The 14,206-nt window shown below is 45.2% G+C and overlaps 1 protein-coding gene across 1 annotated transcript in view; it reads left to right on the top strand.

The window, feature by feature from the left end:
- Positions 1 to 2,700, top strand: part of MAN2B2 (mannosidase alpha class 2B member 2) — a 92,462-nt gene extending 89,762 nt beyond the window's left edge. The window contains exon 19 of the mRNA XM_038745766.1: positions 2,591 to 2,700. Coding sequence (XP_038601694.1) covers positions 2,591 to 2,685 — 95 coding nt within the window. The 3' untranslated portion in view covers positions 2,686 to 2,700. The remainder of the gene's footprint in view (positions 1 to 2,590) is intronic.
- The last annotated feature ends 11,506 nt before the right edge of the window (positions 2,701 to 14,206 follow it).

Raw genomic sequence — 14,206 nt, 5'->3', positions numbered from 1 at the left:
ATTTTGTTAATGTGTTTTGTTTTGCTCTCTGGCTCCTGCTCCTAGACTGGGTAGGGACCGTCTCTATATGTTGCCAACTTGTACTTCCCAAGTGCTTAGTACAGTGCTCTGCACACAGTAAGCGCTCAGTAAATACGATTGAATGAATGAATGAACAGTAGTTGTGCTATTTATTAAGCGCTCACTCTGTGCCAAGCACTGTACTAAGGGCTGCGGTAGTTACAAGATAAACAATAATAATAATGATGGCATTTATTAAGCTCTTACTATGTTCAAAGCATTTTCTAATCAATCAATCAATCATATTTATTGAGCACTTACTGTGTGCAGAGCACTGTACTAAGCGCTTGGGAAGTACAAGTTGGCAACATATAGAGACAGTCCCTACCCGACAGTGGGCTCACTGAGGAGGTTACAAAGTGATCAGGTTGTCCCATGGGGGGCTCACAATCTTGATCCCCATTTTACAGATGAGGTAACTGAGGCCCAGAGGAGTTAAGTGACTTGCTCAAGGTCACACAGCTGACAGTTGGTGGAGCCAGGATTTGAACCCATGACTTCTGACTCCAAAGCCCATGCTCTTTCCACTGAGCCACGCTGCTTCTCTGTCCAAACAAGTCCTACATGGGGCTCCCAATCTAAGTAGGAGGAAGAACAGGTATTGACTCAGTCAATCAGTGGTATGTATTGAGCACTTACTGTGTGCAGAGCACTGTACTAAGCGCTTGGAATAGTACAGTACAACAGAGTTGATAGATCCGAGGCACAGAGAAGGGTGGTGGTTTGCCTAAGGTCACGGAGCAGGCAAGTGGCTGAGCTGGGATTAGAACCCAGGACCTCTGTCTCCCAGGCTGGGGCTCATTCCACTAGGCCACGTTGCTTCGCAGGGCTTAGTGGAAATAGCCCGGGCTTGGGAGTCAGAGGTCGTGGGTTCTAATCCTGACTTCACCACTTGTCAACTGCGTGACCTTGGGCAAGTCACTTAACTTCTCTGTGCCTCAGTTCCCTAATCTGTAATATGGGGATGAAGACTGTGAGCCCTACGTGGGATAACCTGATTACCTTGTATCTACCCCAGCGCTTAGAACAGTGCTTGGCCCATAGTAAGCGCTTAAGCAAAAACCAACATTATTATTATTAATCCATTCTATTGCTTCCCAAGGCAAAATAATGATAGTCGTTGTGATATTTAAAGGCCTACTATGTAGCAAGTACTGTGCTGGGGTAGATACAATATGGAAGTAAGTGCTGTGGGACTGGGAGGAGAGATGAATAAAGGGAGAAAGTCAGGGTGATGTAGAAGGGAGTGAGAGAAGAAGAAGGGAGGGTTTAGTCAGGGAAGGCCTCCTGGAGGAGATGGGCCTTCATTAAGGCTTTAAAGAAGGTGGGTCGGGAAAGAAATTGTCTGTCGGATATGAGGGGGGAGGGCATTCTAGGCCAGAGACAGGATGTAGCGATAGAGGTGGGACAGAGAAGTGTAACAAGTGATTGGGACAGAATATTCTAGGCATAAAGGGATTGAAACATCAGATAATTGGACAAGAACATCGTGGGCAGGGAATGTTCATTCATTCATTCATTCAATCGTATTTATTGAGCACTTACTGTGTGCAGAGCACTGTGCTAAGCACTTGGAAAGTACAATTCGGCAACAGATGGAGAAGCAGCGTGGCTCAGTGGAAAGAGCCCGGGCTTTGGAGTCAGAGGTCATGGGTTCAAATCCCAGCTCCGCCACTTGTCAGCTGTGTGACTTTGGGCAAGTCACTTAACTTTTCTGGGCCTCAGTTCCCTCATCTGTAAAATGGGGGTGAAGACTGTGAGCCCCCCGTGGGACAACCTGATCACCTTGTAACTTCCCCAGCGCTTAGAACAGTGCTTTGCACATAGTAAGCGCTTAATAACTGCCACTAAAAAAAAAATCCCTGCCCAACAACGCCCTCACAGTCTAGAAGGGGGAGACAGACAACAAAACAAGTAGACAGGCATCAATAGCATCAGAATAGGTAAATAGAATTATAGATAATAATAATAAATAAAAATGGCATTTATTAAGCGCTAACTATGTGCAAAGCACTTTTCTAAGCACTCGGGAGGTTACAAGGTGATCAGGTTGTCCCACAGGGAGTCACAGTCATAATCCCCATTTTACAGTTGAGGGAACTGAGGCCCAGAGAAGTGAAATGACTTGTCCAAAGTCACACAGCTGACAATTGGTAGAGCTGGGAATTGAACCCATGACCTCTGACTCCAAAGCCCGGGCTCTTTCCACTGAGCCACGCTGCTTCTATATACACATCATTAATAAAATAAATAGACTAATGAAATAAATAGAATAATAAATATGTACAAATAGACACAAGTGCTGTGGGGCGGGGAGGGGGATTGAGCAGAGGGAGGGAGTCGGGGCGATGGGGAGGGGAGGAGGAGCAGAGGAAAAGGGGGGCTCAGTCTGGGAGGAAAAGGGTGGGCTCCTACTCTCCCAAATGCTTAGTTCAGTGCTCTCTGCACAGTAAGCGCTCAATAAATATGATTAAATGATTGAATGAAAGTTCACAAATGGGATGTTAAAACAGCATGTGGATTGTTTTAGGATTTTCAGATGCCGCAAAGAAGATCACAGATTACACCGTCACTCTTCACCCCAAGGAAATCAAGACCTTTTTCATATATTTTCAAAAACATTAAAAATCTGGAAAATTATATCTGTGGCAAATGGTCAATTTTTTTTTCTGAGCCTCTTTCAACAAACCCTGTGAAGGAACAGTGTGATTTATTTCCCCATTATTGTACATAGCATATGAGAAAATATTTTATAATAAACAATGCATTGTGATGATAAACTAGCAACTTCATAGTCATTTGGCAAGCAGCATTTCTTAGTGGAAAGAGCCCGGGCTCGGGAGTCACAGGTCGTAGGTTCTAATCCTGGCTCTGCCACTTATCAGCTTTGTGACTTTGGGCAAGTCACTTAACTTCTCTGTGCCTCAGTTACCTCATCTGTAAAATGGGGATTAAAACTGTGAGCCCCACGTGGGACAACCTGATGACCTTGTATCTACCCCAGCGATTAGAACAGTGTTTGGCACAGGGTAAGCACTTAACAAATGCCATCATTATTTATTATTTATTTGCTTTTCCAAAGGAAACAAATTCAGGCTCCTTTTAGCCCTTACTGGTTCTTTCCATGATAATCCAATATAGAGATGTGGAGGACTAGGACAAGTTGGGAAAAATAGAGGCCAGTGCAGAATTGTAGGTGTCAATTGTAGGTGTGGACTCAGTATGTCCAAGACTGAACTCCTTATCTTCCCTCTCAAGCCCTGCCCTCTCCTGACTTTCCCATCACCGTAGATGGCACTACCATCCTTCCCATCTCACAAGCCCACAACCTTGGTGTCATCCTCGACTCCACTCTCTCGTTCACCCCTCACATCCAAGCCATCACCAAAACCTGCCAGTCTCAGTGCTGCAACATCGCCAAGATCCGCCCTTTCCTCTCCATCCAAACCGCTACCCTGCTGGTTCAATCGCTCATCCTCTCCCGACTGGATGACTGCATCAGCCTCCTCTCTGATCTCCCATCCTCCTGTCTCTCCCCGCTTCAGTCTATACTTCACGCTGCTGCCCGGATCATCTCTGTGCAGAAACGCTCCGGGCATGTTACTCCCCTCCTCAAAAATCTCCAGTGGCTACCTGTCAACCTACGCATCAAGTAAAAACTCCTCACTCTCGGCTTCAAGGCTGTCCATCCATCACCTCACCCCCTCCTACCTCACCTCCCTTCTCTCCTTCTCCAGCCCAGCCCGCACCCTCCGCTCCTCTGCCACTGCTAACCTCCTCACTGTACCTCATTCTCGCCTTTCCCGCCATTGACCCCCAGCCTACGTCCTCCCCCTGCCCTGGAATCCCTTCCCTCCGCATATCCACCACACTAGCTCTCTTCCTCCCTTCAAAGTCCTACTGAGAGCTCACCTCCCCCAGGAGGCCTTCCCAGACTGAGCCCCCTTTTTCCTCTCCTCCTCCCCCTCCTCCCCCTCCCTACCTCCTTCCCCTCCCCACAGCACCTGTATATATGTTTGTACAGATTTATTACTCTATTTTACTTGTACATATTTACTATTCTATTTGTTAATGATGTGCATATAGCTATAATTCTATTTGTTCTGACGATTTTGACACCTGTCTACGTGTTTTGTTTTGTTGTCTGTCTCCCCCTTCTAGACTGTGAGCCTGTTGTTGGGTAGGGACCGTCTCTAGATGTTGCAGACTTGTACTTCCCAAGTGCTTAGTACAGTGCTCTGCACACAGTAAGCGCTCAATAAATATGATTGAATGAATACGATTGAATGAATGAATGAATAATGGGCCTGGACCAATCAATGACTGCCACATAGAGCCACAGCTGCCATGCCTAAGGCAGATAAAAGGCGGTTGCTTTGAGTCCCGCAAAGTGCACAGTGCCCGGCACATAGTAAGCGCTTAACAGCAGTATGTCGTAGTTGATAGAGCCCAGGCCTGGGAATCAGAAGGTCATGGGTTCTAATCCTGGATCCCCCGTATTTCTGCTGTGTGACCTTGGGCAAGTCACTTCTCTGGGCCTCAGTGACCTCATCTGTAAAGTGGCACTTGAGACTGTGAGCCCCATGTTGGATAGAGACTGTGTCCAATTCGATTTGCTTGTATTCACCTCAGTGCTTAGAACAGTGCCTGGCACAAAGTAAGTGCTTAACCAATATCGCCATTATTATTATTAGTCTCCCAATTAATCTTGCTTTTTTATTCATTCATTCATTCAATCGTATTTATTGAGTGCTTACTGCGTGCAGAGCACTGTACTATGCACTTGGAAAGTACAGTTCAGCAATAAAGAGAGACAATCCCCGCCCACAACGGGCTTGCAGTCTAGAAGGGGGAAGACAGACGTGAAAACAAGTAAACAGGCATCAATAGCATCAATATAAATAAATAGAATTATAGCTATATACACATCAAAGCAAGCAAACAGGCATTAATATAAATAAATAGAATTACAGATATGTCAGCACTTAGAACAGTGCTTTGCACATAGTAAGCACTTAATAAATGCCATCATTATCCTTATTACATATAAACACAAGTGCCATCGGGTTGTAGGGGTAGAGCAAAGGGAGCGAATTGGGGCAATGGGGAGGGGAGGAGGAGCTGAGGAAAAGGGGGCTTAGCACATACTATGTGCAGAGCACTTTACTAAGCATTTGGGAGATAATTCATTCATTCAATCGCATTTATTGAGCGCTTACTGTGTGCAGAGCACTGTACTAAGCGCTTGGGAAGTACAAGTTGGCAACATATAGAGACGGTCCCTACCCAACAGTGGGCTCACAGTCTAGATAATATGAGAAGCAAAGTGGCCTAGTGGAAAGAGTACGGGCTTGGGAGTCAGAGGTCGTGGGTTCTAATCCCGGCTCAGCCACTTATCAGCTTTGTGACTTTGGGCCTTAACTTCTTACCTTCTCTGTGCCTCAGTTACCTCATCTGTAAAATGGGGATTAAGACTGTGAGCCCCACGTGAGACAACCTGGTAACTTTGTATCTATCTCAGTGCTTAGAACAGCGCTTGACACATAGTAAGCGCTTAATAAATGCCATTATTATTATTTACTAAGTATGTGGGAGTTACAGTAGAAGTACTAGATATGATACTTGTCCTCAAGAAGCTTACAATCTAGCAGGGTACTCAGACACTAAACCAGTTACTGACTTGCCACAGTAGATAAAGCGGAGGATTTCATATCCAACAGACTGCCTCCCTTCCCATCTTCAAAACCCTATGAAAGTCACACCTCCTCCAAGAGGCCTTCCTCGACTAACCTTTCATTTTCCCTACTCGCTCTCCCTGCTGCGTCATCTGGGGACTTGGAACTGTACCCTTTAAACACCTGATATTCACCCAATCTCAGCCCCTCAGCACTTATGCGCATATTCCTAATCTATTTTAATGTCTATCTCTCCCCCTAGACTGTAAACTCATTATGGGCAGGGAACGCGTCTACGAACTCTATTGTAATGTACTCTCCCGAGCCCTTAGTACAGCGCTCTGCACAGCGTAAGTGCTCAAAAAATACCACTGATTGATGGGTTGGAGATGGGGGAAATGGAGTCGGAAGTGAGACAGGTTAATGAACACTGATGTGTCAAGAAAGGTCAGCTCTTTACGGTCTTTCTTCAATCATTCAGTCGTATTTATTGAGCGCTTACTGTGTGCAGAGCACTGTACTAAGGGCTTGGGAAGTACAAGTCGGCAACATAGACGCTTTCTACCCAACAAGAGGCTCATGGTCTAGAAGGTGGGAGACTGACAGACAACAAAACAAAACATGTAGACAGGTGTCAAAACCATCAGATAGCTGATACCTCACCACAGTTCTTGATTTCTTGAACTGTTTATTGCTAGCTATTTCTTGATAGCTCACCACGCTTTTCCACTCCAGATTGCTTCAGTATTTTTTACAAAGATGCTATTGGATGAGAGACTCTAATGGGCTTGTAAACATCAAAACGCCCATCAGTCAATCAATTGTATTTATTGCGCACTTACTGTGTGTAGAATACTGTATTAAATGCTTGGGAGAGTACACTACAGCAATATAACAGACACATTTTCTGCATTCCCTTGTGGGTCACCCCGACTTGCTCCCTGTTCTCTAAACAGTGTGGCTTAGGGAGAAGCAGTTTGGCCTAGTGGATAGATTACGGGCCTGCGAGTCAGAAGGACCTGGGTTCTAATCCTGCCTCTGCCACCTGTCTGCTACAATAATAATAATAGCTTTTGTTAAGCGCTCACTATGTTCCAAGCACTGTTCTAAGCACTGGAGTGAATAGTCAGTAGTCAGGTTGTCCCACATGGGGCTCACAGTTTTAATCACCGTTTTACAGATGAGGTAACTGAGGCACAGAGAACTGAAGTGACTTGCCCGGGGTCACCCAGCAGACAAGTTGCAGAGCCGGGATTAGAACTACATCCTCTGACTCCAAAGCCTGTGCTCTTTCTACTGAGCCACACTGCTTTTCTACAGTGACTTTGGGCATGTTTGGGAAGCAGCGTGGCTCAGTGGAAAGTGCCCGGGCTTTGGAGTCAGAGGTCATGGGTTCAAATCCTTGCTCCGCCACTTCTCAGCTGTGTGACTCTGGGCAAGTCACTTCACTTCTCTGGGCCTCAGTTACCTCATCTGTCAAATGGGGATGAAGACTGTGAGCCCCACATGGGACAATCTGATCACCTTGTAACCTCCCCAGCACTTAGAACAGTGCTCTGCACATAGTAAGTGCTTAATAAATGCCATTATTATTATTATTATTATTATTATGTTGCTTAACTACTTTGGGCCTTGGTTCTCTCATCTATAAAATGTGGGACAGAGACTCTGTCCAACCTGATTAGCTTGTATCTGTGTCAGAACAGTGCTTGGCACATAGTAAGCACTTAACAGGCACTATTATTATTATTATTATTATTATTATTATTCCTCTCCCAGCCCCAAAGCACTTCTGTACACATCTGCAATGTTTATATTATTAATAATACTTATATTAATATTTACATATTATAGTATTTATATTCATTTCTGTCTCCCCTTCTAGACTATAAGCTTGTTGTGGGCAGGGAATGTGTCTGTTAATATTGTTGTATTATACTCTCCCAAGCACTTAGTACAGTGATCTGCACACAGTAAGCACTCAGTAAATAGGATTGAATAATTGACTGACTGCCCCAAATAGTAATAATGATAATCATAATAATGGTGATATTTATTAAGTACTTACTATGTGCCATGTGCTGTTCTAAGCGCTGGGTAATCAGGTTGTCTCATGTGGGACTCACAGTCTTAATCCCCATTTTACAGATGAGGGAACTGAGGCCTGGAGAAGTGAAGTGACTTGCCCAAAATCACACAGCTGACAAGTGGCGGAGCCGGGATTAGAACCCATGACCTCTGACTCCAAAGCCCGTGCTCTTCCCACTGAGCCACACTGCTTCTCAAATGAGTTTACACTCTAGAGTGGGAGATAGACATTCATTCAATCATATTTATTGAGTGCTTACTGAGTGCAGCGCATTGTACTAAGCGCTTGGGAGAGCTCAATATAAAAATGAACAGACACATTCCCTGCCCAAAACAAGCACCATAATCATTATTATTATTATTATTATTATTATTCCCCTCCCAGCTCCACAGAACTTCTGTATACATCTGCAATGTTTATATTATTATTAATAATAATTATATTAATATGTATTTATTATTTACAGTATTGATATTCAAGTCTGTCTCCCCTTCTAGGCTGTAAGCTGGTTGTGGGCAGGGAATGTGTCTGTTAATATTTTATTATACTCTCTCAAGCGCTTAGTACAGTGCTCTGCACACAGTAAGCACTCAATAAATAGGATTGACTAATTGGCTGACTGCCCAAAATAGTAATAATAATATTCATAATAATGAAGGTATTTATTATTATTATTAATAATAATAATGGCATTTATTAAGCGCTTACTATGTGCAAAGCACTGTTCTAAGCGCCGGGGAGGTAACAAGGTAATCAGGTTGTCCCACGGGGGGCTCACAGTCTTAATCCCCATTTTACAGATGAGGGAACTGGGGCACAGAGAAGTTAAGTGGCTTGCCCAAAGTCACACAGTTGACCATTGGTGGAGCCGGGATTTGAACCCATGACCTCTGACTCCAAAGCCCGGGCTCCTTCCACTGAGCCACACTGCTTCTGTTAAGCACTTACTATGTGCCATGCACTGTTCTAAGCACTGGGGTAGATACGAGGTGATCAGGTTGTCTCATGTGGGGCTCATAGTCTTCATCCCCATTTTACAGATGAGGGAGCTGAGATCTGGAGAAGTAAAGTGACTTGCCCGAAGTCACAGAGCTGACAAGTGGCAGAGCCGGGATTAGAACCCATGACCTCTGACTCCAAAGCCCGGGCTCTTTCCACTGAGCCACGCTGCTTCTCAAATCATCATCATCATCATCAATCGTATTTACTGAGTGCTTACTATGTGCAGAGCACTGTACTAAGCGCTTGGGAAGTCCAAATTGGCAACATATAGAGACGGTCCCTACCCAACAGTGGGCTCACAGTCTAAAAGGGGGAGACAGAGAACAAAACCAAACATGTTACTCTAGAGTGGGAGATAGACATTCATTCAGTCATATTTATTGAGTGCTTATTGAGTGCAGCGCACTGTACTAAGCGCTTGGGAGAGTTCAATATAACAATAAACAGACACATTCCCTGCCCACAACAAGCTTACCGAATGATTCCTTTCCATCTGAATCACCATCTCCTTGGAACCTCGGAAAGGAGGAAGCCGTGCGTCCTACGAGCTACCAGCTTGCAGGCTTCCTCCAGCTGTTTATCTTTAGAAAATGAGCTCCTACTATGTGCACAGCACTGTAGTAAACGCTTGGGCAAGTACAGTACAGAGTGGGTAGGCGCAATCCCTGCCCACAAGGAGCTTACAGTCTAGCGGAGGAGCTTTCCATATCTCCCATCACAGGGGAAGCGGCACGGCGTAATGGATAGAACACAGGCTTGGGAGTCAGAAGGTCATGAGTTCTAATTCCGGCTCCGCCATTTGTCTGCTATGTGACCTTAGTCGAGTCACTTCCCTTCTCTGAGCCTCAGTTCCCTCATCTGGAAAATGGAGATTGAGACTGTGAGCCCCACGTGGGACAGGGACTGTGCCCAACCTGATTTACTTGTACCCACCCCAGCGCTTAGTCCAGTGCCTGGCACGTAGTTGCCGAATTGTACTTTCCAAGTGTTTAGTACAGTGCTCTGCCCACATTAAGCACTCGATAAATACGATTGAATGAAAAGCACTTAATAAATACCATAATTGGAGAAGCAGCGTGGCTCAGTGGAAAGAGCACGGGCTTTGGAGTCGGAGGTCATGGGTTCAAATCCCGGCTCTGCCAGTTATCAGCCGTGTGACTTTGGGCAAGTCATTTAACTTCTCTGTACCTCAGTTACCTCATCTGTAAAATGGAGATTGATTGTGAGCCCCACATGGGACAACCTGATCATGTTGTAAGCTCTCCAGCGCTTAGAACAGTGCTTTGCACATAGTAAGCACTTAATAAATGCCATTATTATTATTATTATTATTATTCCCAATCCATGTTACCCAAACTACACAGAAGAATGCCCCATTTAAAGTCACCTGGAATAAAGTGGGGCTAAGTTTTCGATGAGTTCCCTTAGATTTCAGTGAGATCATCTTCTAGACTGTGAGCCAGTTGTTGGGTAGGGAACGTCTCTTTATGTTGCCAACTTGTACTTCCCAAGCGCTTAGTACAGTGCTCTGCACACAGGAAGTGTTCAATAAATACTATTGAATGAATCTTCTTATGTGGAAAGTGTACAGCACTGGGAGACAGAAGATCTGGGTTCTATTTTAGGCTCTGCCACTTGGCTGATTTCTAACACTGGCCAGCTCACTTAACCTCTGCGCCTCAGTTTCCTCCTCTGTAAAACGAGATGCAGCGTGGCCTAGTGGCAAGAGCCCGGCCTTGGGCGTCAGAGGACCTGGGTTCTAATCCCGGCTCTGCACTTGTCTGCTGTGTGACCTTGGGTAAGTCGCTTCACTTCTCTGTGCCTCACTTCCCTCATCTGTAAAATGGGGGTTAAGACTATGACCTGATTACCTTGTATCTACCCCATTGCTTAGAAGAGTGCTCGGCACAAAGTAAGCGCTTAACAAATACCATCATTATCATTTATTATTATTGTTATTATTATTATTATTAAAATGCCCGTTCTCCCTCTCATATAGACAGAGTCCCAGGTGCCTGATCTGATTTTGTTCAGATGACCCCAGTGTTTAACACAGTGCTAGGTACATAGTAAATTTTGAACAAGGACCACTATTCCACCCTCTCAGAATGGCTCCCGGAGAGTTTCCAGTCCTCTACCAGTCTCATCTCTGGAAGGGGGACTGTCTCTATATGTTGCCAATTTGTACTTCCCAAGCACTTAGTACAGTGCTCTGCACATAGTAAACGCTCAATAAATACGATTGATTGATTGATTGAGAGTGAAGCAGAGGCCTACCCATCCCAATCCTAGCTTGGCCAGTGGCTAGCGGACGGCAGACCATCTACTACCAGTCCAAACTCACCTGTGCTGGGCATTCATTCATTCATTCAATCATATTTATTGAGCGCTTACTGTGTGCCGAGCACTGTACTAAGCGCTTGGGAAGTACCAATTGGCAGCATATAGAGATGGTCCCTACCCAACAGCAGGCTCACAGTCTAGAAGGGGGAGACAGACAACAAAATGAAACATGTGGACAGGTGTCAAGTCGTCAGAAGTAATAGAAATAAAGTTAGATGCACGTCATTAACAAAATAAATAGAATAGTAAACATGTACAAGTAAAGCAGAGTAATAAATCTGTACAAACATATATACAGGGCAGCAACGGCACGGGAGACAGTCGAGGGCCGAGACTCAAGTTGACTACGCGGAAGAAGTCAGTGGTAAACCACTTCCATATTTTTTTTACCAAAAATGGCAAAAATGGAACCACTACCAGAATGATTGCAGATGAAGAGTGGGGCTTTCTGGGAGAGGTGTGTCTATGGCATCACTAAGGGTGGTAGACAACTCGACTGCATACGACAAGACCGCTATTTTAATGGCTTATAAATTAATAATAATGATAATGACATTTATTAAGCGCTTACTATGTGTAAAGCACTGTTCTAAGTGCTGGAGAGTTTACAAGGTGATCAGGTTGTCCCACGTGGGGCTCACAGTCTTAATCCCCATTTTACAGATGAGGTAACTGAGGCCCAGAGAAGTTAAGTGACTTGCCCAAAGTCACACAGCCGACAAGTGGCGGAGCCGGGATTTGAACCCATGACCTCTGACTCCAAAGCCCGTGCTCTTTCCACTGAGCCATGCTGCTTCCCTAAATTCTGTTCCCACCCGGATCACCCAACACTAGCTAATGAAAGGAACCTGAAATTGCTGTTTGGTTTGCTTTCCCAAGAACCCTGAAGCATCCAAGAAGGGATTTCTTCCCTCCGGTCTCATTTGCTGTTAGCCCATTCGCTTCTAGACCGTGAGCCTGTTGTGGGCAGGGATTGTCTCTGTTGCTGAATTATACTTCCCAAGTGCTTAGTACAGTGCTCTGCTTGCAGTAAGTGCTCAATAAATACGATTGAATGAATGAATTTACTGAACAGCAGAATTTCCTCAGCTAAGCACCAGTATGGGTTCATTTGCCACTGGCCATATTTGGGGCACTTTTGCCACTGGCCATAGTTGGGGCACTGATAGAGGTACAATGCCACCACTTGGGGACATCTTTGTTATCATTCTTCTGGATTTTGTGTGGGGTTTTTTTGGTTAATCGTATTTGTTAAGTGCTAAATACGATTGAGTGACAGTTAAACTCATCATATGAAGCAGTGTGGCGTAGTGGAAAGAGCCCAGGCCTGGGCGCCAGAAAGACCTGGGTTCTAAGGCCATCTCAGGGACATCTTTGTTATCATTCTTCTGGATTTTTTGTGGGGGTCTTTTGGTTAATCGTATTTAAGTGCTAAATACGATTGACTGTTGAACTCATCATATGAAGCAGTGTGGCATAGTGGAAAGAGCCCAGGCCTGGGCGCCAGAAAGACCTGGGTTCTAAGGCCATCTCCACTACTTGTCTGCTGTGTGAACTCGGGTAATAATAATAATAATAATAATGATGGCATTTATTAAGCGCTTACTATGTGCAAAGCACTGTTCTAAGCGCTGGGGGGGAAACAAGGTCATCAGGTTGTCCCACGTGGGGCTCACAGTCTTAATCCCCACTTTACAGATGAGGGAACTGAGGCCCAGAGAAGTGAAGTGACTTGCCCAAAGCCACACAGCTGACAAGTGGCGGAGCCAAGATTTGAACCCATGACCTCTGACTCCAAAGCCCGGGCTCTTTCCACTGAGCCACACTGCTGTCACTGCATTTCTCTGGGCCTCTGTTCCCTCCTCTGTAAAATGGGGATTTGATATCTATTCTTCTTTCTAGCTAGTCTAGGGAGCACTTAATGATAGTAATAATGATGGTATTTGTTAAGTGTTTGCAGTGTGCCAGGCACTGTGCTAAGTGCTGGGTTGGACACTGGGTTGGACACAGTCCTTGTCCCACGTGGAGCTCACAGACTCCCCATTTTACAGATGAGACACAGAGAAGTTAAGTAACTCACCCAAGGTCAAACAGCAGACAAATGGCAGAGTTGGGAGTGGAACCCATGACCTTCTGACTCCCAAGCTGCTTCCACAAATCCCACAGTGATTATTGTTATATGTCTGAAGTAATTGGGGATTTGGATTCCTTTTGGGCCCACATTCAGGCCTGGGAAGACCAAACTCCCATCAGCAATGGACATGGGGAATCCAAATTGGCCCACCTTTTGCCAGCTTGGGTTATTAATAATGGCTATTATTATCATTAACAAATTTGTTAAGTGCTTATTATGTGCCAAGAACTGTACTAATCACTGGGATAGATACAAAGTAATCAGGCTAGAAATGGTCGCTATCCCAGACGGGGCTCATTGTCAAAGTAGGAGGGAGTAGGATTTAATTCCTATTTTAGAGATGAGAAAATTGAGCAGCATCATCAATCGTATTTATTGAGCGATTACTGTGTGCAGAGCACTGTACTAAGTGCTTGGGAAGTACAAGTTGGCAACATATAGAGACAGTCCCTACCCAACAGTGGGCTCACAGTCTAAAAGGGGGAGGCAGAGAACAAAACCAAGCATACTAACAAAATAAAATAAATAGAATAGATATGTACAAGTAAAATAAATAAATAAATAGAGTAACAAATATGTACAAACATATATACATATATACAGGTGCAGTGAGGAAGGGAAGGAGGTAAGATGGGAGGATGGAGAGGGGGACGAGGGGGAGAGGAAGGAAGGGGCTCAGTCTGGGAAGGCCTCCTGGAGTAGGTGAGCTCTCAGTAGGGCCTTGAAGGAAGGAAGAGAGCTAGCTTGGTGGATGGGCAGAGGGAGGCCATTCCAGGCCCGGGGGATGACGTGGGCCGGGGGTCGATGGTGGGACAGGTGAGAACGAGGTACGGTGAGGAGATTAGCGGCAGAGGAGCGGAGGGTGCGGGCTGGGCTGGAGAAGGAGAGAAGGGAGGTGAGGTA

The sequence above is a fragment of the Tachyglossus aculeatus genome, chromosome 4 (genome assembly GCF_015852505.1).
Source record: "Tachyglossus aculeatus isolate mTacAcu1 chromosome 4, mTacAcu1.pri, whole genome shotgun sequence".
Lineage (NCBI taxonomy): Eukaryota > Metazoa > Chordata > Mammalia > Monotremata > Tachyglossidae > Tachyglossus > Tachyglossus aculeatus.
The sequence above is the reverse complement of the archived record's forward strand: the minus strand, read 5'-3'. Positions and strand labels throughout refer to the sequence as shown.